General features: G+C 36.7%; 1 protein-coding gene and 1 long non-coding RNA gene across 4 annotated transcripts in view; one reads left to right on the top strand and one right to left on the bottom strand.

Annotated features, from left to right (window-relative positions):
- Positions 1-279: 279 nt before the first annotated feature.
- Positions 280-14,833, bottom strand: LRIF1 (ligand dependent nuclear receptor interacting factor 1). Of its 3 annotated transcripts, none has more exons than XM_077119942.1 (4): positions 14,281-14,833; positions 2,986-4,495; positions 1,603-1,875; positions 280-736 (listed from the first exon to the last, which is right to left on the bottom strand). In XM_077119942.1, the coding sequence occupies exons 1-4, from the start codon at positions 14,637-14,639 to the stop codon at positions 293-295; spliced, it is 2,586 nt and encodes an 861-aa protein (XP_076976057.1). In that variant the 5' UTR covers positions 14,640-14,833; the 3' UTR covers positions 280-292. The 3 variants fall into 3 exon arrangements, with proteins under 3 accessions (XP_076976057.1, XP_076976058.1, XP_076976059.1); XM_077119943.1 differs by lacking the exon at positions 14,281-14,833 and adding an exon at positions 13,609-14,200; XM_077119944.1 differs by lacking the exon at positions 2,986-4,495 and having other exon boundaries at positions 14,281-14,394.
- LOC143649878 (uncharacterized) overlaps positions 13,974-27,285 on the top strand; it is a 108,010-nt gene continuing 94,698 nt past the window's right edge. Inside the window, exon 1 of the long non-coding RNA XR_013159219.1 lies at positions 13,974-14,834. This is a non-coding gene — a long non-coding RNA (uncharacterized LOC143649878). The remainder of the gene's footprint in view (positions 14,835-27,285) is intronic.

The raw sequence follows: 27,285 nt of genomic DNA, 5'->3' as shown, positions 1-27,285 counted from the left end.
ACAAACAGCAATAACAGAAACCTTGCACAACGTTTAAACCTGGGAAATTCTCATTAAAATAATAGAAAAATACAAAATTTTTCCTTCCAAAATAAGGTACCTCAGACAAAGGTTCAGATACCTCATGTAAATTATTCACAAGAATCTCATGTGAATCAACCTTTTCTGTGCCTCTTAAATAACATCAAGTTTCCTATTTAAAGACACATTCAGAATGCATTTATAATGAACTTATTAATACAAAAGTGTATGGAGGAAAAAAACAACATTTCACTGAAGTCTTTACTACATTTTATTTTTGGTGCATCTTCTTACGCATTTCTTCAAGAGCTGCTTCTTTCTCTCTCAGCACCTGCTTAAGTCTTCTTATTTTTTCATCCCGGGTTGTTTCTTCTAACCCTGGTGGTGTCATGGGGAAAACATCTTCAGTATAGTAATTCGTATTAAAGGAATCACTGTGTTCAAAAGCTGCATCAGAACTCAATGTGCCTTTCTGCTGGTTATCATGGGTACAGTGTTCTACCTCAGTACTCTTTTCTTCTCTGGTTTTGTTGCAGCTTGTGAGAATGTTATGTTGTGATGCATCTGAAGTCGGTAAAATATTGCTAAGGAGTTGGGAGCTGGTGACACCATTTCCCCCATTTATGGCGGTGTTAAAAGCACTCTCGGTTTTTCTCTTCTTTCTATAATCCATCTTCTTAATGGTTTTCGCTCTCCTTTTCTTATCAAAACCCTGCTGCAATGTTGAGTAGGATTCCAAAAGAAAAACAAAATATTACTACCATATATATATATATAGCGTATTCTCAAATTTAAGAAAATTTGCAGATAGAAATAATTAGCAATTCAATTTAATTAAAAAAAACTATTGGGACAACTAAAGCGGTATACTGTACTTAGTGATATTTACTGAAAATAAACTGCTTAATTCATAATATTTTTCTGCTAAAATAAAGTATTAGAGGCAGTACTGACTTACCACCAAAAGACAGCAGCATTTTCAAAGAGTATAAGAAATAAATTTAATTTAATTTAATTTTTTCTTTTGTTTTGCATGGTAGGGACATATGGAGGATCTTCATTGGGGGAACTAACAACTGATTGGTCTCTTATCTGAAGTTCAAAATATTAAGACAATATGATAATATATTCATAATAGAATGACAATAGGCAAAGTTTAAGGGACGTTTTCTTTCGTCATTACTGATTATGAAGACTACTTAAAATGTTTATATTCTGAGTAATACTGTAATGAACAACTGCATGCTTATATGTTCCTTACAAATGCATTATTTCCTTTGGATACAGTTTTCAAAGTAGAAAAACTAGCCATTTTCTTATAATTTTATGATGGAAAACAACAGCCAGTAGATGGATAAAAACACTTAAAACAAAATCTTTACTTAACTGGGGTTGCATGTAACCTGTGCATATATGGTTCCTCTTAACACTGTTTTGGTATAACACATATATTTTCAAATTTGGTAAAAATTATCATTCATGCTAACGTACATGGGCTAAAAAATGAAATCAAGAAAATAAAAACATTTACATAATTTTGTAGTCTATAGTACATACTAAGGACACTTTAAAATCTATTACCTGCTTTCTCTCTTCCTCCTTCACCATACACTTTGTCTCTTTATAAGTATCACTCTTCATCAAACTGCTAAAAGAATCAAAACCTTCTCCAGAGCCCAAATGGTCAGGAATTCGAGTAAGGCGCACTCTTAAATCTTTAGTAAGGCCAAATATCTTTTTAAATTCAGCATCACTCTTCAAACATGATGCCTTATTACTTCTTCCTTGAGACTCTTTCTTGTCATATCTTTCTTCTATACCTTTTTTTAATGTTGATGCCATCTCATTCTGGATCTGGAATTAGGAAAAGAAGACACACAAACAATCCTGCAAATTACTCAAGCTTTTTTATGAGACCAGCATCTAAGTGATTACTTCATCTTACATTAAGAAAACATCATGCTTTAAAATCCTAAATGGTTGTATTGCACTATCCTTGCCTTAATACCCAAACTCTTTAAACTGGATGTAACAGTGAAGTTAAACAATTTAAAATGCTCCCCTAAAATTTCCAATTTATTCCAATTTCTTACACTAGAAAAGTAACTAGTAGTCAATTCTCAAATGAAATGAGAATTCAGACTAATAAAAAGTTAAACATAATCTACATGAAATTATTTGGAAATTGTGGTCTTCTGAAAAAGTCTTACTATGTCTTTAATCAATCTTGTACTTAGCAATCAGAGTTCACTTCCTTTCATCTCTGGAGTTCAATTAATTTTGTATTGAAAGGAAGAAATTCTGACATTATTAAGCAAAGCTCCAGGTAAGTAAGGAGTAGGTGAGTACAAAAATCTAGTGAGCACAGACACACATATTTTAAATAGAACAGAATGGTAGCTTGTATGGGAATGTTGGGTAATTGGATGAAGAGTCAGAAAGAACTAAACATAAGAAACTTGTCTACTAAAAAAACAAAAACACGAATAAAATGACTGAAAAGGCACAGACTAGCCGTTACACCCTTTCTACTTTCTACCTAAAAATATCACTGATTATCTCCCCACCACCAAAAAACAAAACAAAAAACAGCTCTATGTAGGCTTATCATTGATCTCTTCAGAACAAAAAGCTTATGTCTATCAGTGTAAATACACACACATACACACAATCATACTAAGTTTTGAATATATATTATCCCTTTCTAACTTTTTAAAATGTTTGCTCTGGTTTGTTTTATTAAAGATTTGGCATGACAGGTCATTCAAGAGAAAGATACTGCTTAGAATTTCCCAATCAGAGCAAACCTTTCGACGTAAGCATTCATGTGTGTATGGTATGCACATGATGGGGTGGGGGTGAAGGGAAGAGGAAGTATCATACATGATAACTAACTTTGAGAATTAAGAAAGAAAAATATTCTACATAGATATATAAAAAGATACCCTGACATGGGAAAATTACCTTTGGTTCTTGGTCTCTGAAAATACACTGTGGTGAAGTAACAGTTGTTGCATCAATAGAGGAACTTATTTTCTCTATGCTCTGGATGAAATTTTCTTTTCTGGGGGCATTTTGTCCTGTACTAAATCCATCTGCTTCGACTGGCTTTGTTAATAAAGCCTTATTCTGTTTTAAGTACTTAATGGATTGGTTCATATTATTTGGGTTTAGGGTAGAAAGAGATGGTTTCTCCACTTTTTTATTCTTCTCTGCCTTTAGATGGGCCATGGAGGCAAGTTGGGTGTGTGAAAGTGATTTTGTCTCCATCTGAGAAGATTTACTTTTTGCCAAAACAATATTTACAACCTTTCTAGATATTTCTGTGACTGGACTTGAACTCGCTATCTGTGTCATGTCTTTTCTTATTGGAATACCAGGAGAAACAGAATTCTGCTGGTCAATTTGTGATGACTGAATATCTGACCCCTTTTTAGCCAACAGATAGACTTTCCCATTAAACATGACCAAAGCATTATCTTTAATAGGCATACTTTTGGACTGTGTCCCACTAGGACTGATAGTACTCAGTGGTGGCATATTTATAGTATTATCTCCCAAACTTTTCCTATCTACAAAAGTTTTTAAAATCTTTGAAGCCACATTATTTGAAGACTTAACAGGAACAAGAGATGGAGTGCAAGGCTGTAGATTTTCTTGAAAAATCCATTTCACTGGAGCAGCTTGAGAATGCTGACCACTTTTTAACTGTGTCTCTGTTGCAGCATTCATTGGAATTTGTGTGGTATTTAATATCACTGGCTTTGCTACTTCTGTAATAGGTTTTGGATAAATATTTTGAAAGTTCTTGGTAATTACATTTTTCACTGTATTTACAGGAGATACGTAAATAACGGTTGGTATTTGGGAGGCCTCAACTGTTCCTGAAGTACTTGTGGCTGCAGATGAAAATATCTTTTGCTGAACTGAAGGAGGCAACGACGATGCTGGTACAGATTTCACTTCAGCATGGGCTGGAATCTGTAAATGATGCCCAGAAGGCAATACTGGAGACTTCACAGTCATTGGAAGACTCTGGGTATTTACTAAAATATAAGATGAATCATTTTGTTTTGAGGAGGGAGGAACAGCGTATGTTTGCATGGTAAGTCCATCAATTTTCACACCATGGTTCTGAATTTTAGAAACTGATGAGGTAAAGTTTTCAGTTCCCACAGAAGTAACTCTAACTTTTTCTGCTGTGTCTACTGTTCTTGTAAGAAAATATTTTGAAGAACTGGCTGGCTGAAAGACAGGCATCTGAACTGATGCACTTGTGGAAGAGCTGGAAATCTGAGTCTGAAAAGTAACATGAACTGGACTTCCTGTTTTCCCTTTCAAAGCATCAGACATGACTGAAGATTGAACTACTGGTATAAGATTTCCAGAGGAATTAGGAATTGGAAGTAATTGCAGAAGATTTTTTCCATCCGAGCCAATCGTCTGAACTACTTGGTACATGCAGCCTGAAACACTTAAAAGAACATTATAATATAAGTGAATAAATACAACATACTAGATGGTATATACATTTTATTTAAAAACAAATACTTGAAAATGTTATTTTAAAAATATTTGAAATAATTTCTCATTTTAATAGAAGTTTTATAAATGAACTACTATAAAACAAAGATTCTGAAGTAGAAGAGATAATTAAAGTTATGATCAGCTTTGATTCAGATCTTCTTATATGATTAGGCAATGGGTATGAAATATTAACATTTATTCTTAAATGAAAAGTAGACTTCTCTAAGGTTTATCCTGTATAAAATCATGCCTACTTGAATATGCTCATCTTAAATGTTAGCATTCACCTTTCTCCTTTTCCTTAAATTCCCTCTGTCCTCTTCCTCTATTTTGAATGACCAGGATTATTTCACCTCTACTTATGCTTATTCTATTCTCCTCACTCGTTTTTCCCCTCCTAATCTGTTGTCTTCTTCCCTCTGACAATTCACAAATTCTACTGTCAGCCATTCTTTTTTGGCTTACGACATTTTTTATGGTGATACTTCAAATATGCATTTATAGACTAAACTGAATTACTCATGTAGGAGCCATTTTCTTCTTTGATTATTGATTGTTTCAGCACATTTGAGGTTTGGTGCTCTATAGTCCCTTGATACAATAAAGAGAAATGCATGGCAATTACTTATATTAGTTCTTATGGCCTATAAAATCCTATGTACAACACCATTTGAGGTGAATGGTTTTCAATGAACATAGAAAAGACTGGAAGTCAATAAAATTTTTTTTACCTAGCCAATTTCAATCTTACTTATGAGCTAACAGTACAGATTGTTTGATTTAAGAGAAGCCAATTTATTCTGTTTGTAAAATCAATTATATGGGGATTCTGTAAATGCCGATACCTCAAGCTATGTATACCTAAAACTCCTTTCAGTTCCTGGAAAATACTAGCTCTCAGGGCATTCAGGGCCAGCACACATGTTGTCTCCCTACCTATATGCTCTTCTCTGAACCAACTCTTCACGTGGATCAAGTCTCAGCATAAATGATGCATCTCAAGGATACATTATCTGACTGCCTTAATTACCTCTGCCACTCCTTAATAATTAATCTATATAATTATACCTGCTCATTTCCTTCATAATACATATCACAAGTTATAACCACATATTAACACTTTTTGGGCTGGTCTATAATTTGCCTTTCATGCTGAACTCTGAGCAACATGGTCTTAACTAAGATCAAATGAGAAAAAAGAATGAAAGAACAAACATAAATTAAGATTCTCAACAGTATAAAGATGTGTTTTAATACATACAGGTATGTTTTTTAAAGCCTCAGGAATTAAAAATCAACTGTACAAATCCTGTGCATTCTAGCAAGTGTGAGAACTCAATTTTACCCTTCTCCAACCCATACTGACATCATAACATTCCTATAAAAATTTAAAACAGCCTTCTGGCCACTTGAGAGTGTTTCAGTCATAATGACTTTTAATAAATTAAAAGTTAATTTAAAGAAGCATTAACCCAAAGAAAAGTATAAAAATCCTTGTTCTCAGTTCTTAAAGAGAAATACCCACCCACCCAACCCATGTCCCTGTCCCCCAAAGCACATATGAATTGGGATCAGAACTTACTCAACAATAATCTATTAGACAAAAATTTATTTAGTGTCTTATGATTCAGGCACCAGACTCAGTGTATGGGTAGAGAGGTCAGTAAACTAGAGCCCAAGAGCCAAATCTCACCTACTGTCATGTTTTGTGTGTTCCGAAAGCTAAGTATGGTTTTCTATGTTAAACAACCAGGAAAAACAAATTAAAAGACTATTTTGTAATGTGAAAATTATGTAAAATTCAAATTGAAGTATCCATAAATGAAGTTTTATTAGAACACAGTCACATTCATGTTTTACACATCTTTTATGTAGATGGTTTCCTGTTACAAAGGCAAAACTGAGTAGCTACAGAAGAGATCCTATAGCTCAGTCTAAAATATTTAATATCTGGCCCTTTACAGAAAAAGTTTGATGGCAATTATAATTCAGATAGATGGTATGTTTGCATAAATACAAAAATGATTGTTCCTTTTCTTAAATATTCTCTTTCCAACGGTTCCAAAATACGACATTCTTCTAACCTCCCTAGAGACTTCTCAGTCTCTTTTGCCAACCCATCCTATTTGAATCAACCTTCAAATGGTGGTCTTCACCATAGCTTGGACCAAACTCTTCTCTACTATATACTCTTTCCCTAGATAATTTCTCTTATATGCATGTCTTCAGTTACTACTTCTACATTAACAATTCTAATATTTATATCTGTATGTCCTTCAACAGCCAAGCTTATGTATTCAACATTGCTTCTGACACTTCCATTCAGAATCTCAAAGGCATCTAAAACTCAACATGGCTAGAATATCCCTACCTCCAAAATAGTTTTCCTCTTCCAGGGTTTTCTTCTTTGGTAAATGGAGAAATATGGATCACCATCTATATTAGATGACTAATTAAAAGATGGTAATTCCTGCTTTCTTACCTCCATATTCCATTACTTGCAAAATTCTGTTTGATATTACCTCCCAAATCCGCTCGGATCTGTTCAGTTCTTTCCAAATCAACCCTCACCACTCTAGTCAACGAATATCATCTCTGGCTCAGGTTAGACAACTAAGTTGCTTCATAACTGGTCTTCTTTCAGTCATATTTTCCTCTGCCTTTCAATTCATACAGCATGCTAGCACCAGTCCTACATCATTTTCTTGCTTAAAACATTTCAGTGGCTTTCCACTATTTTTAGACTAAAAGAAAACCAAGATATTCCGATACAATGCAAGCCAAAGGAAAAGAGAGTATCAAGAAAATTGGGCAATTCTATTAAAGGTTTCTGAGACGTCAAGCAGAATGAGAATTAAAAATATATACTGGAATTAACGGCATGAGGGTGATTCATAACTTTAATAAAAGCAGTTTGGCGAGGAAAGGACATATTTCAGTTACTGAGGAAGAAAGGAAATGAAGATAGCAAGTATAAACAACTCTTTTATGAACTGGGACTGTAAAGGGGGAAGAGAGACTGGCAAGTAGCTAGAGTTAGAAACTGGGTCTACAAGGGATCTTTCTTTTAAGATTATATGAACCAGAGGACTTATAAATGCTCATGTGAGCCAGTGAAGATGAAGAGATTAACAATGAAGGAGAAAGAAGGATAATCAATAGGGTAAGGTTTGAGAAGGAAGAAGAAAAATGGGATTCAGATGACAGGTGTAGAGAATGAATCTTCAGGAGAGCTGGAGAAATATCTCCTTCCACTGGAACAGAAGGAAAGGGTAGGTGAATTTGCAGGTAGGTTTACAGCTTTGATGCCAGAAGGCTGAGGTAATTTTGACCTAATGGCTTTTATTTTCTCTAAAAAAAGGGCATAACATCAGCTGCCAATAATAAGAGCAAAGATGAGGAGAGATTTGAGGAAAAAGATTTGTGAGACTAAGGATTTGGGAAAGAAAAAGCTGATCATAGAAAATAGTAGGACTGCCAGGCACTGTTGATGGCTCAGGATGACAGGCAGGGACTATGAATCTATAGTGGTGTGAACTTAAGAGATTTTCTCTGTCCCACCAGGGATATGCAAAAGAGAAAAGAGAGAGCTGAATTCAAATCCAAGATTAGAGTAGCTTCAGAAGAGTGCAACAAAAATCAAAGAAGAAGAAAGGAAATTAGGGTATTGACAAAAGTTATTAAAATGATGAAACACAGAATCTAAGCTGGGTGGGGGGAGGAATCAAAACATAAATCGTGTATGATAAAGTATAGGGAAAAAATAGAGAAATCATTCCACTGTAGGGCCAGATAAAGAATATTCATGGTAGGAGTTCTTAAACAAGATAGAAATATGGAAAGTGGTGTTCAGAAAGCATGATGCCTGAGGGATGGCATCTGGCAGCACTATTTTCTCAGTTACCCAGGTTTTAAATCATCTAGTCATCCCTGATTTATCTTTATCATATTTATTCATCTTTGATTCACCAATAGTACCTTGCTTACAAAAGGTAAATGCTCAATAAATGTACACTGAATGAATCAGCAGTCGATAAAGTTTTCCTCCTTTTTACAGATCTTATCCATCTTCTCTTTCTTTACTGCTGCCATATCTACCACCTCTTGACCAGACCCTCATCACCATGTATCTAGACCTCACCATTTCATCCTTATATTTTCTTTGACGCTTAAACTCGTTTCTCTGACTGTAGCCACTATTGACTATTACATCTCTGGCAGATTAAAATATTTTTATCCTGTCATCACCTTGCTCAAAAGGTTTCAGTAATTCACCAATGCCAACTCAACTTGAGTGAGACACAATCTAGTCCCTAGCAATCTCTACAGCAGTACTATCTACAACTTTTCAACATAAAATCTGCTTTTGCCAGAGAGGTCTTTTTGCTATTCTAGAATATGCCACATACATTATTTACTCTAAGTATGTAGTTTTTTTCTTCTCCAATAATTTAAAACATGATTATCTGTGATTCAAATCCCAGCTGCTATATGAATTGTCTGTCAAAAACGCATACTTTTTCTTCAAATTTGGAATCCCTAAAGTACTCTCACCAGTGGCACCAATGCTAGGTGTTATATAGTGCCATTTACCTTTGATCTATTAGCTAATTTAAAAAGAAATGAGTAAAGTATTGTTTCTTCATGAGCCTGACATTTAAGAGAACAGATTATATCATTTCTTTTGGAATTATTTCTCCAATACAAAGCATAGCAGTGCCCTCAAAACATATATATAAAAAATGATGCAGCTTTTTCTCCATTTCAAGTGACATATCTCAACACCTTTTTTTGTTTAGCCTGACTTTATTTATATACTTTATCAGTACTATCTGGCTAACATAAAAAGCTTCAGCAGAACAGAACTTCTGCCTTTATAGTTATTTATGTAGGGGCAAGCACATACATTTGGTCCTTAATAACGTTTTAAACCAACTACAAAAGGCTTCTGATACTTTATGTATTTCATTACAGGAAACTCTATATTTCTGTTTTACAAAATATTTTAATGCATAATGCGCAAACTATATTCAAATCCAATCAGTTTTTCCCCTTCTTTCTCTTCTCCACTTCCTCTCCAAAAAGGGATGAAAAAATATAACTTCTTCCACATGACCATGAATTTCTTAAGTGTAATTATCCTATTCATCATATATTCTACACCTAAAAGAGTACCTGGCATATAGCAGACACTCAATAAATGCTAGCTGGATTGAATCCTATGAGCAATAATAAAAAACAATTCATGATTACCAGACAACAAATGGAGTGAGTTCTAAAATTTAAACTGAAATGAAGAATGTGAAGGAGAGAAGTCTGAAAATCAGGGACAAATTCAAACTTCTTTAATCACTATGCATTTTTTCAATCTATAAGATTTAAGAGAATAACTTAAGATCCTAGAAAGATTCTATTTTCTTCAAGATCATAGTTTACTCGTTAACATCAGAACTAGAACTAGAACCAGATTCTGTATCAGATACTCTGATTTAATCACTTATAAAAAGAATAATTATCAACATGCTAACACTTTAAACCAGCTGGTGTTTGAACTGGGAAACTACATATTGAGACTTTAAAAGAGAAGAAGAGGAATATATTGAAAGATTATGGGCTTCTAATTCTGGTTCTTTCAATTACTAGTTGATTTACTTTGAAAAATTTATTTGATCTCCTGGACCTTTTGTTTCTTCCTTTGTAAAACGGGGAAAATAAGGCTTGCTGGGAGAAGCAAATAACTGCCTGGAATCATAACAGGTTCCCAATATATGCTAGCTATCATGCTTCATTAAAATATGCAGTTGGTCCTCAAGAATAAAGAAATGAAAAGGTAAGTTCTTCTGAAAATGTGAGAGCTTTAAAAAGGTGTGAGAACTTTAAACAGTGATAATATTATACAATTTGTGTCTTTTTTTCTTTTCTCTTTAATACTGATATAAGGCATTCACCTACTAACAACAGAATAAAAATTCTGCAAGTTAATAAAAATTTTGTAGAACTGTCTCCAAAGTTTATTTTCTTCCCAACTGCTAGGAAGTCCCTTTCACTCTTACTATCTAAAACATTATATACATAAATAATATAATATTTACCATATATTATGTATGTAATAGTTTTATTATAATAGTTATTTTCTTAGAGACTACAAAGTACCATACACCCACACACATTTAATCTAATCCTAAATCAAAAAACTCAATAAGATTAGGGATTACCATTCCCCATTTCACAGATGAGAAAAAAAGCTTAAAAATATTAAATAACATACTCAGAATTACATACTCTCCTTGAGCAATCCTATCAACTTTATTATATTTACTTTAGCATAAACCCCTGTACCCCCAAAGCAGGGTCTAAAAAATTCAATTGCATAAACTAAAAGATTTTTTGAGATTAGAGTTCAGCAGCCTGTATGGTGTTTGCCTTTGTCTCTCTCTTACACACGTGTGAATACACACACACAAATCACAAAAGATAATACAATTTACACTGTATAAATTAAATGTGCACTGAATTGACAAATATCTTCCTAACCAAACCAAGCCCCCTGCTTAAGAATACTAATTTTAGTTCCCTATTTGAGAATAAAAGGTTAAGGAAGGATAGAAGCTAACTGCCAATCTCATAATATCCTAAATCTTATTACTGTGGGATGCATTATCAAAGGCTTTTATTACAATTACCTCTAAAGTGCAAGGCTCCCATGTTTCTACTTTTAGCTCGCACATTGCTGTTGCGCTCCAGATTCATATCTCAAATAGCTTTCTCAGTGTTTTCCCCAACGCAGTTAATCACGGCCAATTTCCTAACAAAGTCTTCCTATTTTCCCTTAAATATTTCTTTCAATCCAATCCAAACAGCTAGTTCAGGCCCTCATTAATCTCTGAAAATACAATTGAAATAGAATTGCTATTATGTCTGACTTCTCACCTCCAAATTCACATTGCCATCATTTACCTAAAATTTATGTCTCACCATGTTAGTTCTTTTCTTAAAATCCTCTGAACAGTCTCCAATGGATGAAGTCTAATCTCTCAAGCAGGGAAACCAACCCTTCAAGAGCTGTCTATTTATTCTGCTTATAGTTTACAATCATGCACTAAGTAGTAATTACTTGTAATAAAACCATACTCTTTCATGCCTCTATAGCTTATTTGGCAGTTTCAAACTTCTGCCTAGACATAACTGCACTCATCTTTGACTAGATAATTGTTACTTGTATTTCCCAGACCCTTTTCTACAGCTCTCTTCCTCTACGTTCTCCAGGCATCAAGATCATGTTATCATGAAACTTACTGCATTACCTTTCCCCTTAGGTTGTAAAGTTTTTCATGTGCATAAATCACGTTCCATTCTTTAGCACAGTCTATCAGTTAAAAGGTACTTAACCGAATTTTTGAACTGTACTGCTAACAAGTCGTGGAATTAGGATATGAACCTAGGTCTTATGTCCACAATGCCATTCTGACTGCTGATTTATTCTCTGCTAAGAAAGTCAGAATGTAGATAAACTAAATGCACACTATCATAAACATCTTCCAGATTTTTCCAATGTGCTGTAAGTTTGTTTGGCTCTTTCATTTTATGTACTGACACATCAGAGATATTTTAAACAATAAATATTCTAGATCACAATACTAAAAAAAATTATAAGGCAGTAACTAAAATTTTCAAATATCTACATAAAATGTGAAAACCACGTGGTCCTTTTAAGTTTATGATGAAAATAAATGGTTTAGTACCATCAAAAATATTTTTAGAAGAATAAGAATGAAAACTAGGCTTCAATAAACTAAAGTCCTGACATTACACTACTTACAAAATTGTATTTCAACATCACACAGATTGTTACTTACAAAATGGAATACTTGTAATCAATCATCAAAGTAAAAGCTTCAGAAAGACACTTAGTAAATCTCCCAAATCTATGGTACAAAACCTCAAAACCTCACTGATTTCAGGGTGCAAATGGGAAACGAATGAAAAAACAATGCATAAACCGATTAATGAAATAGAAACGACTTACAAATGTAACCCATAGTTTCATTTGTAACAGTTTTAAGAAATAACAAGTATAGATGACCAAAATGACTAGAAACAGGATAAAAGCATTGAAGCAGACAATAATAAAAACAAAAGCAATCCCAAAAAAGTGTGTACAAATTTGCGTAAGTTAGATTTCATTAAATATTCAGGCACTAAAAGAAAAACAGAAATAAAAGTTATTAAAAAGTAATTCTACTTTTGCACATCAGGACAGGGCACTATCTCTGCTCCGCTCCCTCCGCCATCCCCAACTTCCACGAGGAAACCAACCAACCAATCAACCAACCAACAACATAAACATAAAAGCTGCCCCTTTTTTTATGATTTGAAATACAAGGGTTCTTTTTCAGCAGTTCTTCCATATTTTTTTAGCTTAAGTTTTTAATGACCATTTCCTTTCATAATACTGTGCACACCGTCAAAGAATCACCATTATTTACATCTTTATTACAATTCGGTTCTATATCCACTCAAAGGAAACCTGCATTCAGAGTTAAAATCTGTACTAACGTTGCGTCCTCATATCGTATTAATAACTAATATTCAAATACTGCTTTATTATTCTTACACTATTTCACATAAATTCATTTTTTCAATCCGTTAAGAAAATTCGAGTGTTGTATTTTACAGACTGAAAACTGAGACAATAGAAAGGGTAGATACACTATTCACGGCCTCACAAATAATAACTGGCAAATCTAGGAATAAACCCATGTGGTCTGATTTTCTTCAAACACAAATCCTCTTCCATGAGTTTCGCATCTTAATTTTCATGCTCTCTTCTTCGCGTTTTCCTGCTCCAGAGACTCATTAACTTATCTTTTTCAAACTACTAGCATCCATTAACCAGTGGAGGGGAACTTAAAATATTCTAATTTAGCTATCATTCTGTTCCTGTTTCGTTCATCTCTATTAACAATAAACAATTATTTTTAATTACTAATCTACTGACGATCTATTTTCTAAGTTTAAAAATAGGAATACGTTTTTAAGAAAAAAGTGGACACTCCTCACGTCAAATGCAGTTTCTCTACAGACATCCAATGAGAGATGGCATTTTCATTACACCTGCTCCAAATAGGCTGTTCCAAATGATTGACTTTACATAAGGATTTGTCCAGCTTTACTTTCCCTAAAGCTACCACTTGAAAATTTTAAAGTTCTTGTTCTAAACAATTTTTCTTCAATTCCTAATTCAAATATCCTGAGTAATTACACAAAAATATATCTTTACTTTCTTCCTCACAAATTCTACCAAAATATAACTATTTTCACTGAAGGTCCAGAACCACCAGAAATGTACATGCTAATCCGCACAAATTACTGCTGCGTGTTTTGTTGGGTATGCGAGAGAATCTTCCAGAACGTTTTGGCCACTCGGGAGCGTCGGCCATGTTGCTTTTCCTCTCCCGTGGAGATCTACTCAGTCCGCCTCTGAAACTTGAGACGCTGGAATCCTGCGGAGTGAGGGAAGCGGCTGACTGCGTCAGGACCTAAGCTTTTACGTTTCCAAGAGCAACGCGCTCTAAGGGCTAAGTGCCGAACTGACGAGCACCTCCCGCCCGAGTAGCTCACTCTGCGGGGTCAAACGCATCTCAGTGGCGGAACGACGGCCAAGTAGACATCCTGCCAAGAGACGGGGCGAGGGGCGGGCGTGTGGAGGCAAGATTCGAAACCGGTACTCACCAATGCGAGGCGTTGCCTGAATTTTCTTCTGTGGGTTTCAGGATGACCCTCTGAAGATTGTTAGACATTTTAGAGGTGTGGGAAGGGACAGCACACCCAGGAAAGGGGTGTGTGTAGGGCCAAGGTCCGTAAGGGAGCGAGAACCAGACCGAGGAAATGTTGGTTAGATTTGCCCCGAACAACTCTGAGCAGTCGATGCGAAAGGACGGAGACGGCTGGCTCTCGGGAGGGCGTATCCCAGCACTCAAGAGGGAGGCGGCGCAACCACCACAGAAACCGGAAGGCTGGGGGCGAGTGACGGCGGCGACCCAGCTCGTAAAGTCTGAGAGACGGAGGCCGAAGTCTCCGCCCCGTAGCATTACGACATCGCTGTAGAGCGACCCGGAGAGGGTGCGCGAGGCGTGGCTTTAATGGCACCGCCCCTGAGAATGGCCGAGTCAGTCAGAGGGTGAAGTCGGAGCTAGCGTAGCTCCGCCGACACCGCCCACCAAAGCCGCCGTCAGGAGCAAAGCTCATTCTTGAAGGTTCCGGTGTCGTCACGTCCGGTTACCAAGGTGAGTGGCTCGCTAAAGCCCCACCCTTATGACCCAATCCAATCGAAAGGGGGATTTGCTATCTCTTCTTCCGGATCAAGCAACGAATCGCAAAAGAAAGTTCTCCAAACACCTACGCAAATTAAAATGTTTCCGGGGTCAACCGAAAATTTGTGGTTGAGATCGCCAGTAGTCTAAGTTTTCCATACCAGCTAGTGCTTTAAAAGACGGCCAGCGGGCTTTTTTAGAGTCTCATGAGCAACAATCAGATGTCTGCCTGTAGGCCGCGCTGTGGTGGTGTTACTTCTCTGAGGGTTTCTACTCCCATCTTGTTTTCCTGAAGTTTTGCCCCTAGATTTAACCTAACCCCTCCCTCTACCCTATGTTCCTTCCCCAGTGAAAATCATCATTGATTGTCGTATTGTTTGTTTGTCCATTCTATAAAAGTTTCATTGCCATTGTGAACTTCTTTTCTGGTATCTTTATATGGCTCTCTAGAGAAACATTTTTCAGAATTTTTTTTTTTTTTAATTCCTGCGGTTGAATCACTTAGAGAAACGAGTTCAGTCTCTGGCTTAAGGGACAGAAATTATAATTTAACTGGGGCTTGAAGGTCGGAGTCGTCAAGAAGGTCCAGTGTCATCTGGTACAGGCAATCGCTGTATAAACTGCTCTCCCTATTCAAAGTTAGTATTTTGACAGCCAATTTAATGGTTAAGTTTCATCTATGAGAATCCTGGTTGCTCATTCCCCTAATTCCTTAATAGCTAATGCTGGCTAAGAACTTCATGCCCTGATAGTTTTAAAAGAAAGTAATGCTTTATAATTATTGTACACTTTTTGTTAAGAATTAACTGAACTATATAGAATTCTGTGTCTATAAATGTTGTATATCTTTCGATTTATGAACATGCGCAGATATATCCCATGCTAAAGATAAGGGATTGGTGAGAGCTTTCTGCTGTTTTGATTTTGGTCATCACCAAAATTGCCTGTTGGTGAAAGCGAAGTTACATGAAAGAGTTAACCATTCTTGTGTGATCTAATTTCTCACCTTTTATTCCTTACCTTTGGCATTGTGACTTTTCCCCATACTTCTCATGTGAATTAGATTCGTTGTCAAAAGATGGGTTCTTTTGGAAACACTCTTTAGATGGACTTTGGTATGCAGGAAGTTTGCTAGGGTTCAGTACCTGCAGAAGGAAGGCTAAGGAAGCTGTTTTGGGGAGAGGGAGAAGTTGGGCTGTGATATACTGTTTCAACAAAGAGTTTGCTAGGGTTCAGTACCTGCAGAAGGAAGGCTAAGGAAACTGTTTTGGGGAGAGGGAGAAGTTGGGCTGTGATATACTGTTTCAACAAAGGCCTTGGTTTATCCCACTTTTATTTGAAAAGCTGAGGTAGAGTTTTCAAGATCGAGACCCCCATGGCAACTGGTCAGTGCCAGGAAAGGGGGCATGTCCTTGGACATGGATGATATCTTTAGTCAAGGCATTTACTCAAAGAGGCTGGTTACTGAGACATATTTGCTGGCAACACATCCAGCATCTGGAGGAATAAGTCCTTTGTTCCTGAAGGGAGATTTGGGACATACATCACAGTAACCACTACTGAAAACACTAGTGCAGTTATCTGTTGCAATTGATGCTGTTTATATCATACTCATTCAGAATCTTTACTCACTAGCACTAATAAATATTCCATCAGTTATTTTATTAGAGAAGTTGAAGGCTTACAGAACAGTCATGCAATGTGGGGTTCCCATACACTGCTCTAACTCCAAAACCTTGGCATGGGACATTTGTTACAATTGATGATAGCATATCATATTAAAATATATTCCAGTGCTGTTATTTGAGTTTTCAATGTTGTACTACTGTCACCAGCATCCATTACTTTAACATTTCCATCATCCCAAATAGGAACCCTGTACATTTAGACCTTAAAAATTTCCCATTTCTGATTCCCACCTGATCTCCTTGTAATATATATTCTAGGTTCTGACTCCATGAGTTTGCTTATTCTAATTACTTCATGCAGGGAATCATACAATATTTGTCTTTTACATCTGACTTTTTTATTCAACATGATATCCTCAAGGTTCATTCATGTTGTTGCATGTATCAGGATTTCATTCCTTTTTACAGCTGAATAACAATCCTTTGTATATATGTATCGTGTAGTATGCATCCATTCATCAACTGATGGACAGTTAGGCTGCTTCTATCTTTTTGTAATTGTGAATAATGCTTCTATGAAAATCTGTTTGAGTCCTTGCCGTCAATTCTTGGGGTATATACCTAGAGGTGGGATTGCTAGGTGTGATGGTTTGAAGCTCTGAGTACCCCAGAAGGTCATGTTGTTGTTGGTTTTGTTTGTTTGTTTGTTTTAGATTATACCAACTGTGCTGGTTGAAAGGATGTATGCACCCTAGAAAAGCCATGTTTTAATCACAATCCCATTTCATGCCATGTCTCCACCCATTTGGGTGGGTTTTGTTAGTTTCTGAAGTCCTATAAAAGAGGAAACATTTTGGAGAATGGGAGATTTGGACAGAGCAGAGAATGCTGCAGCACCATGAAGCAGAGAGTCCACAGCCAACGACCTTTGGAGATGAAGAAGGAAAACGCCTCCTGGGGAGCTTCATGAAGCAGGAAGCCAGGAGAGAAAGCTAGCAGATGATGTCGTGCTTGCCATGTGCCTTTCCAGCCAAAAGAGAAACTGTGGCTGTTTTCACCATGTGCCTTGTCACTTGAGAGAGAAACCCTGAACTTCATCAGCGTTCTTGAAGCAAGGCATCGTTTCCTGGATACATTTGATTGAACATTTCTATTGACTTGTTCTAATTGGGCTCAGCATGTGCCCTTCCAGCTGAGAGAGAAATTGTGACTTTGTTTGCAATGTGCCTACTCACTTGAGAGAGAAACCCTGAGCTTCATCGACCACCTTGAACCAAGATATCTTTCCCTGGATGCCTTTGATCAGACATTTCTTTAGACTTGTTGTAATTGGGACATTTTTTCAGCCTTAGAAATGTAAACTATTAACTTATTAAATTCCCCCTTTTTAAAAGCCATTCCATTTCCGGTAGATTGCATTCCGGCAGCTTGCAAACTAGAACACCATCTCATTCTTTATTGTATATCTTTCCTTCTTTCATATGTGCTCCCAGCCCTCCTCCTCTATTGTTCTCACATTCAGCTTTATTCAATGTGCTTACATTATTGTACTACAGTCAGGTACTACTGTGCTATCCATTTCTGAATTTTTACAAACAGTCCTGTTCACAATCTTTATCACTTCAGCTCCAATTGCCCAATATCTACCCTATTTCTATCTCCTGATGTTCTTAACTGAAATTCTCCAAGTGCATTCATTGATGTTAGTTCATATCAGTGAGACCATACAGTATTCGTCCTTTTGTTTCTGGCTAATCTCACTCAGCATAATATCCTCAAGGTACGTCCACATTATTACATCCTTCATGACTTTATTGTCTTATAGTTGTGTAATATTCCACTGTATGTATATACCACAGCTTGTTTATCCACTCTTCTGTTGATGGAAATATGGGCTGTTTCCATCTCTTGGCAATTGTAAATAACTCTGCTATAAACATTGGTGTACAAATGTTCATTTGTGTCCTTACCCTCATGTCCTCTGAATAGATACCTAGCAATGGTATTGCCAGAACATATGGCAATTCTATACTTAGCTTCCTGAGGAACCACCAAGCTGCTTCCACAGTGGTTGTACCATTTTACATTGCCAACAACAGTGGATAAATGTGCCTCTTTCTCCACATGCTCTCCAGCACTTGTTGTTTTCTGTTTTATTGATAATGGCCATTCTGGTGGGTATGAGATGATATCTCATTGTGGTTTTGATTTGTAGTTCCCTAATAGCCAGGGAAGTTGAGCATGTTTTCATGTGCCTTTTAGTCATTTGTATTTCCTCTTCTGAGAAATATCTGTTCATGTCTTTTGCCCATTTTGTAATTGGGTTGTTTGTCTTTTTGTTGTTGAGTTGAACAATCTCTTTATATATTCTGGATAATAGGCCCTCATCTGATATGTCATTTCCAAATATTGTCTCCCATTGTGTAGGCTGCCTTTTTACTTTCTTGACAAAGTTCTTTGATGCACAAAAGTGTCTAATTTTGAGGAGATTACATTTATCTGTTTCCTTCTTCAATGCTCATTGGTGTAAGATCTAGGAAACTTCCTCGTATTACAAGTTTTATATTTCCCTACATTTTCTTCTAAAAGTTTTATGGTCTTAGATCTAATGTTTAGGTCTTTGATTCATTTTCAGTTAATTTTTGTATAGGGTGTGATAGATGGATCCTCTTTCATTCTTTTGCATATGTATATCCAGTTCTCCAATCATCATTTATTCAAGAGACTGTTCTGTCCCAGATGAGTTGGCTTGACTGCCTTATCAAAGATCAGTTTTCCTATGTCTGAATACTCTATTTGATTCCATTGGCCAGTATATCTTATGTTTATGTCAGTACCATGCTGCTTTGACCACTCTTAGCTTCGTAATATGCCTTAAAGTCAGGTAGTGTGAGACCTCGGATTCCATTTTTCTTTCTCAAAATATTTTTAGCTATTTGGGGAACCCTGCCTTTCCAGATAAGTTTGGCTATTGGTTTTTCTATTTCTGCAAAGTAAGTTTTTGGGATTTTAATTGGTATTGCACTGAATCTATAAAACAATTTAGGTAGAATTGATATCTTAGCTATATTTAGTCTTCCTATCCATGAACATGGTATGCCCTCCCATTTTCAGGGTCTTCTATGATTTCTTTTAGCAATTTCTTCTAGTTTTCTCTGTATGGGTCTTTTGTATCCTTAGTTAGATTTATTCCTAAATATTTTATTCTTTTGGTTGCAATTGGAAATGGAATTTTTTTCTTGATTTCCCCCTCAGATTGCTCATTACGAGTGTATAGAAACACTACAGATTTTGGAGTGTTGATCTTGTAACCTGCCACTTTGCTATACTCATTTATTAGCTTTAGGAGTTTTGCTGTGAATTTTTCAGGGTTTCTGACATATAGTAACATATCATCTGCAAACAGTGAGAGTTTTATTTCTTCCTTTCCAATTTTGATGCCTTGTATTTCATTTTCTTGTCTAATTGCTCTGGCTAGTACTTCCCACACAATGTTGAATAACAGTGGTGACAGTGGACATCCTTGTCTTGTTCCTGGTCTTAAGAGGAAAGCGTTCAGTCCTTCCTTATTGAGGATGATGTTAGTTGTGGATTTTTCATATATTCTCTTTATCATGTTGAAGAAGTTCCATTCTATTCCTATCCTTTGAAGTGTGTTCAACAAGAAAGATGTTGAATTTTCTCAAATGACTTTTCTGCATCAATCAAGATGATCATGTGTTTTTTCTGCTTTGATTTGTTGATATGGTGTATTACATTAATTGATTTTCTTATATTGAACATTCTTGCATACCTGAAATGAATCCAAGTTGGTCATGATGTATAATTTTTTTTAATGTGCTGCTGGATTCTATTTCCAAGAATTTTGTTGAGGATTTTTGCATTTATATTATTAGAGAGATTGGTCTGTAATTTTCTTTTCTTGTGGTATCTTTGTCTGGCTTTGGTATGACGGTGATGCTGGCTTCATATAATGAGTTAGATAGCCTTCCCTCCTTTTCAGTTTTTTTGAAGATTTTGAGCAGAATTGTTACTAATTCTTACTTGAATGCTTGATAGAGTTCACATGTGAAGCCATCTGGCCCTGGACTTTTCTTTTTTGGAAGCTTCTTAATGACTGTTTCAATTTCTTTACTTGTGATAGGTTTGTTGAGACCGTCTATTTCTTCTCGAGTCAATGTTGGTTGTTCATACCTTTCTAAGAAGTTGTCCATTTCATCTACGTTGTCTGGTTTATTAGCATATAGTTGTTCATAGTATCCTCTCATTACCTCCTTTATTTCTGTGGGGTCTGTAGTTATGTTTCCTCTTCCATTTCTGATTTTATTTATTTGCATCCTCTCTCTTCTTTTTGTCAACCTTGTAAGGGTTCATTAATTTTATTGATTTTCTCATAAAACCAACTTCTGGTTTTCTTGATTTTCTTGATTGTTTTCCTGTTCTCGATTTCATTTATTTCTGTTCTAATCTTTGTTATTTCCTTTCTTTTGCTAGCTTTGGTGTTGGTTTGCTGTTCTTTCTCTAGTTCTTCCAAGTGAATAATTAATTCCCCAATTTTTGCTCTTTCTTCTTTTTTGATATAGGCATTTAGGGTAATAAATTTCCCTCTTAGCACTGCCTTTACTGCATCTCATAAATTTTGATGTGTTGTGTTTTCATTTTCGTTTGCCTTGAGATATTTACTGATTTCTCTTGTAATTTCTATAGACAGCATGTAGATAGGTCCTGTTTTTTGATCCATTCTGCCAGTGTATGTCTTTTGATTAGGGAGTTAATCCATTAACAGTTAGTGTTATTACTGTAAGGGCAGTACTTTTCTACTATTTTGCCTTTTGGATTTTATATGTCATATCTAATTTTTCCTCTTTTTGTGTTTACTAGTAGTCTCCATTTCTATGCTCTACTCCATACCTCTCTCTCCTGTCTTTTCTTTTATGTCTCCAGTGCTAGCTTTAGTATTTCTTGCAGAGCTGATCTCTTGGTCACAGATTTTCTCACGATTTTTTTGACTGAAAATATTTTAATTTCCCCCTCAGTTTTGAAGGACAAAATTTTGCTGAATATAGAATTCTTAGTTGGCAGTTTTTCTCTTTTAGAATCTTAAATATATCATATCACTGTCTTCTCACCTCCATGGTTTCTACTGTGAAATCTATACATATCCTTATTGGGCTTCCCTTGTATATGATGGATTGCTGTTCTCTTGCTGCTTTCAAAATTCTGTCTTTCTCTTTGACATATGACGTTCTGATTAGTAAGTGCCTTGGAGTATGTCTATTTGGATCTATTCTGTTTGGGGTACACTGCACTTCTTGGATCTGTAATTTTACCATAAAAGTTGGGGAATTTTCAGTGATAGTTTCTTCCTTTAGTCTTTCTCCTCTTTTTCCCTTCTCTTCTCCTTCTGGGACACCCACAACATGTGTATTCATGCATTTCATGTTGTCAATCAGTTCCCTGAGTCCCTGCTCATATTTTTCCATTCTTTTCCCTATATTTTCTTTTGCTTATCGGATTTCAGATGTTGTGCCCTCTAGTTCACTAATCCTGTCTTCTGCCTCTTGAAATCTAGCATTGTAGGTTTCCATTGTTTTTTTCATCTTTTCTACTGTACCTTTTATTCCCATAAGTTCTGTGATTTGTTTTTTCAGACTTTTGATTTCTTTTTGTTCGTCCTCTGCCTTCTTTATATCCTCCCTCAATTCATTGACTTGATTTTTGATGAGACTTTCCATGTCTGGTCAAACATCTTGAATTAATTGTTTCAATTCCCATATCTCATTTGAATTGTTGGTCTGTTCCTTTGACTGGGCCATATCTTCAATTGTCATAGTATGATTCATTATTTTTTGGTGTTGTCTAGGCATTTGATTTCCTTAACTAGTTTATTTTGCAGATTGTTTTCACTCTTTTACCTAGGATTTTTTTTTGCTGCATGGCTTTGTTCTCTGTATGTTCTTTAACATTCAATTCAGCTTATTCTAGACCTCTAGCCTAGGTTTTGGTTAATGTATCATAATTTTTCAGTTCTTCCTTCTTGTCCTGCCTGTTTGATGCCTTTTTATTCCTTAGGAAGGTCTACTTAGGTATTATAGGCTCCAGTCAGATTTTCCCAGACCAGGCTGGCCTTTCCTTTTAGGAGGAAAGAGTCACCTGCATCAGTTTTCCCTGAGTGTGAGACCCAGTAGGTTGATAGACTTTCCTATGAAGTCTCTATACTCTGTGTTTTTACTATCCTGCCCAGTATGTGATTCTTGTCTGCCTGTGGGTTCCCCCAGCATAAAGTGATGTGGTACCTTTAATTTCAGTAGACTCTTCCTGCTGGGGGGTGTGGTTAAGGCAGAGGAGAGGTTGTATGCTGGGTTTAATCATTTTAGTCTTCCAATCCCTGGGGTCTGAATTCCTTGAAGGAGGGATTCCACCTGAGCTGGGCCCTCTCCTGGGGAAGGCACAGCCTCCAGGGAATTACCTCCTTTCACCTGACCAGCCTCTTTGTCTCTCAGACAAGCTTAATTCTGCCTTTGTCTGGAGCAGTTGGAACCTAAGAGCAGTTAAGCAGTAGAAAAAAAGACAAAAAATCCTTTCAGAGCAGGACCCCCACTCCTCAGGTTTGTTAGTCAACAGCTTAAGTTGGTATGTTGCTCTTTGTATCTCCAGGTCCTGTGTGCTCCCTCTTTTGGGGGGGGGTTCCAGAGTTTTTCAAGTATTTTGTGCTGTGTGATCCAAAAACCTCTGTTTTATTCCCCTGTCAGCCCAACCCCCTCTGTGCTGGGGCAAAAACTAGTAACTTTAGTTTTTATTTGAGGTTTTGCTGAGCAGGGGGTCTATTTTTATTGGTCAGAATTTGTTAATTCCATAATTGGAGCTCAGTTGAGTCAGCCCCTTGCTGTTAGTAAAGTCTGTTTCCTTTCCCCTCTGGGAACCAGCCTGTGGGGGAGGGACACTGGTTTCTGCAGTTTGGGGGACTCATAATTCTAGGTGGGATTGGTCCAGTTTGTCCAGACTGGTGTGTGCTGTGTGTCCAGTCACTGATGTGACCCCAGCAGTTGTTCTGTACTTTCCTGGCTATTTACTAGCTGCTCTGGAGGACAAACTAAATTCCACACCTTACTAAGCTGCCATCTTGGCCACTTCTTAAGTCATGTTCTTAAAGCTAATCTATTCATGTGTGTGTCATCCTATCGTGGGTGGGACCTTTTGATTAGGTTATTTGCTTCGGGGGTCATGTCTGGGTAGGCCTTAATCCTCTTACTGGAGTCCTTATAAGAGGATGAAATAGAGAAATAAAGCAAGCTGAGAGACAATGACACACCCAGAACACAGAAAGAAATCTACAGAAACAGAGAAGAAACTACTGAAGGCAGAAGCTGGAAACTGAAACCCAAAAGAAGAGGAAACCACATGCTGTGATGTGGCTTACCATGTGACAGAGGAGTCCCAGATTGCTAAGAGACTTTCTTCAGGAAGAAGTTATCATCTTGATGATGCCTTGATTTGGACATTTGCAAGGCCTCAGAACTGAGAGGCAAACTGAAATAGGTTTTGGTACCAGAAGAGATTGCAGATACCAAAACTGATGGAATGGCTTCATAAATGGGCAAGGGGAAGATTATGGAAGTATTGTACTTTATAGAAAATGTCTTGATTGCTTTGAAGAAAAATGGATGCTAAAGGTACTTTCAGTGAGGAAAGAAATGATGAATATGTCATTGCCAACTGAAAGAAAGGTAACCCTTGTTTTAAAGGGCAGAGAAGTTTGCAAAATTGAGTTCTGATGTAGTATGGAAGGCAGAATTTGAAAGTGATGAGCTTCAATACTTAGCTGAAGAGATTTCCAAATTAAATGTGAAAAATGAAGCCTGACTCCTCCCTGCACTTTATAGGAAATGCGAGAGGAAAGGGATAAGCTAAGAAGTGAACTCCTGGGTACAAACAAACCAGAAATTGATGGTTTGGAAAGTTCTGATCTTCAGGAAATGAATCCCCAGAAAATAGTGCAGGGATTTAACTGTACATGGAATCAGTCAGCCATTTCAGTACAAGTCATGATTGGAAATGCAGTGATCTGGAAAGGATTTGTGGAAGGTCCTACTGACTAATGGTTGGGACCCCTGTGTACTGCATGCAAAACTAACAAGTTTTTTGTGAGGTCTGTAGGAACAAGATCACTGCCAGCCAGGACTAAAAGCAACAGAAAATGTACAGATTGAAGGAAAAATGACTTCAAGGACAGAACCATAAAAGTTGAGGTCCAGAGTGAAGATAACCTTGAGCCAGGAGAGTGAACCCACCCCTGTATGTGGAAAGAGTATGTACCAAAGCTTGCAGAGGGTGGGTCTTCCACCTCTAATTCAGGGACAGTATTACCCCTGCAGGGAACTCAGATGCTGGGGGGATTGTGGAGAGCTTGGCCACCCTATTGTTCAGAAAGACTGCTGCTCCTCCAGTTTTCAGAGAGGGTGGAACACATTCCTCATGGAGAGTCTGGCCAGCACCTTCTCGTTCTCAGGGGTTTGAACCTGTGCTATGGAGATTGCAGAGAGTCTAACTACCAACCTGGGTGAGGGGAGGGCCTAGAGTCTGTCCATCATCCCAATTCTTGGAGATGTTGAAGCCCCTCACCCCCTGTTTGGAAGGATCAGGTCTGCTGTGCTAGCCCTTGGAAAGGGTGGGGCTGCTTCTCTATAAGGCCCCAAGGACAAAATGTTATTCTATAGTTGACTCTCAGATCTTGCAATCTAATGAAGTATGCCCTGAAGCATTTTGGAATTGTTTGGGTCGATTACCCATGAATCCAATTTCTCCCTAAGGCAATGAGAACATTTACTCTGTGACTGGCCCTTTTTTATATATTGGAAACAAATCAATTGTTCTAAGTTTTACAGGTCCACAGCAGGAGAGGAATTGTGCCCCAGGTCAGACCTCACCTATAATGAATGTGATTATATACTTAGTATTATTAGAGAAATGATTTAAGCCTTTTGAGATGTGATGGGATGAATGTCTTTTGCATATGGAAAGAACATGTCTTTTGGAGATTTAGAGGGTGAAATGTGATGGATGAAAGCTGTATGTACCCCAGAAAATCATGTTCTTAAAATAAATCCATTCCTGTGGGTATAACCTATTGTGGGTTGGGCCATTTGATTAGGTTATTTCAGTTGAGGTATGCTGCAGGTGGGTCTTAATCCACTTAAAGGAGTCCTTTATAAGAGGATGGACTAGAAAGAACAGAAGCTGAGACAGAAGCACACACACACACAACACAGAAAGCCACAAAAACAGAGAAGAAACCATTGAAGCCAGAAGCTGGAAGCAGTGAAACCCAGAAAAGAAAAGAGAAATCATCAGATGCCACCATGTGCCTTGCCGTGTGTCAGCAGGTCCTGGATAGCCAGCAGCCTTTCTTCAGGAATGCCTCCACAATGCCTTGATTTGGACATTTTCATAATCTCAGAACCATAAGCTTGTAAGCTAATAAATCCTCATTGTTAAAAGCTCATTTCCAAAATACTGCATTTTATCAGCTTTTGCAAGCCAAAATACCAGGTCATATGGTAGTTCTACACTTAACTTTACCTGGAACCACCAAACTGTCTTCCACAGCAGCTGCACTATCTTACGCTGCCACCAGCAATAAATGAGGGGTCCTATTTCTCTGCATCCTCTCAAATACTTGTTTTCCTTTTTTTTTTTTTTAATAGTAGCCATTCTAATGGATGTGAAATGGAACGTCATTGTGGTTTTGATTTGCATTTCTTTGGTGGCTGACATATTGAGTACCTTTTCATATGCTTTCTGTTCATTTACATATCTTCTTTAGAGAGGTGTTTACTCACAAGTCTTTTGTCTTTTTAAATTGGGTTTTTTGACTTTATTGTTGCATTGTAGTATTTCTTTTTATATGCTGAATATTGAACCTTTATAAGACATAAGATTTCCGAATCTTTTTTCCCATTGTGTAGGTTGTGATTTTATTTTCACAGTAAAACCACCTGAGGCACAAAAGTTTTAAATTTTTATTAGGTCCCATTTATCTATTTTTACTTTGTTGTTTGTACTTGGATGCAAAGTCTAAGAAACTATTGCCTAACTCAAGATTCTGAAGATACTTTCCTACATTTCCCTCTAGGAGTTTGGTAATTCTAACTCTTTTATTTAGGTTTTGATCTATTTTGGTGTGAGGTAGAGGTCCTCCTGTTTTTTGTTTGTTTGCTTGTTTGTTTTTGCAAATGGAGAGTCAGTTTTCCCACCACCATTTGTTGAAAATAGTTTCCCAGATGAGTGGTCTTTGCCCCTTCATCAAAAATCAGTTGACCATAAATATGAAGATTGATTTCTAACACCCAATTTGATTTTATTGGTCTACATTTCCATACTTATGCCAGTACCAGACTATTTTCATTGCTGGGGCTTTGTAATAAGTTTTAAGATTGAGAAATTGAGCCCTCCAACTTCATTCTTTTTCAAGATGATGTTAACTGTTTAGGGCACTTTACCCATCCATATAAATTTTATGATTGACTTTTCCATTTCTACAAAGAACATTGTTGGAATTTTGACTGGGATTGTGTTAAATCTAAAAATTGCTTTGGTAAGGATTCAAATATTAAGGATATTTAGTATTTCTATCTATGAACAAATAATGTCCTTCCATTTATTTAGGTCTTCTTTGATTTCTTTTAGCAATGTTTTGAAGTTTTTGGAAATGGAGATATAACTTTCCCAGCATCATTTGTTGAACAGACCATTCTTTCCCAATTGAGTGGTCTTTGCCACCTTGTTGAAAATCAGTT

Source organism: Tamandua tetradactyla, chromosome 11, assembly GCF_023851605.1.
Source record: "Tamandua tetradactyla isolate mTamTet1 chromosome 11, mTamTet1.pri, whole genome shotgun sequence".
Classification (NCBI taxonomy): domain Eukaryota; kingdom Metazoa; phylum Chordata; class Mammalia; order Pilosa; family Myrmecophagidae; genus Tamandua; species Tamandua tetradactyla.
Note: the sequence above shows the minus strand (reverse complement) of the source record. Positions and strands in the feature narration are given on the sequence as shown.

Coding starts and splice junctions, on each gene's coding strand:
- LRIF1 (XM_077119942.1), bottom strand. CDS start 14,639: ATGCTACGGGGCGGAGACTTCGGCCTCCGTCTCTCAGACTTTACGAGC. Junction 4,496..14,280: donor TCAGGCAACGCCTCGCATTG/GTGAGTACCGGT, acceptor TGTTCTTTTAAG/TGTTTCAGGCTGCATGTACC. Junction 1,876..2,985: donor TCAGAGACCAAGAACCAAAG/GTAATTTTCCCA, acceptor TCCTAATTCCAG/ATCCAGAATGAGATGGCATC.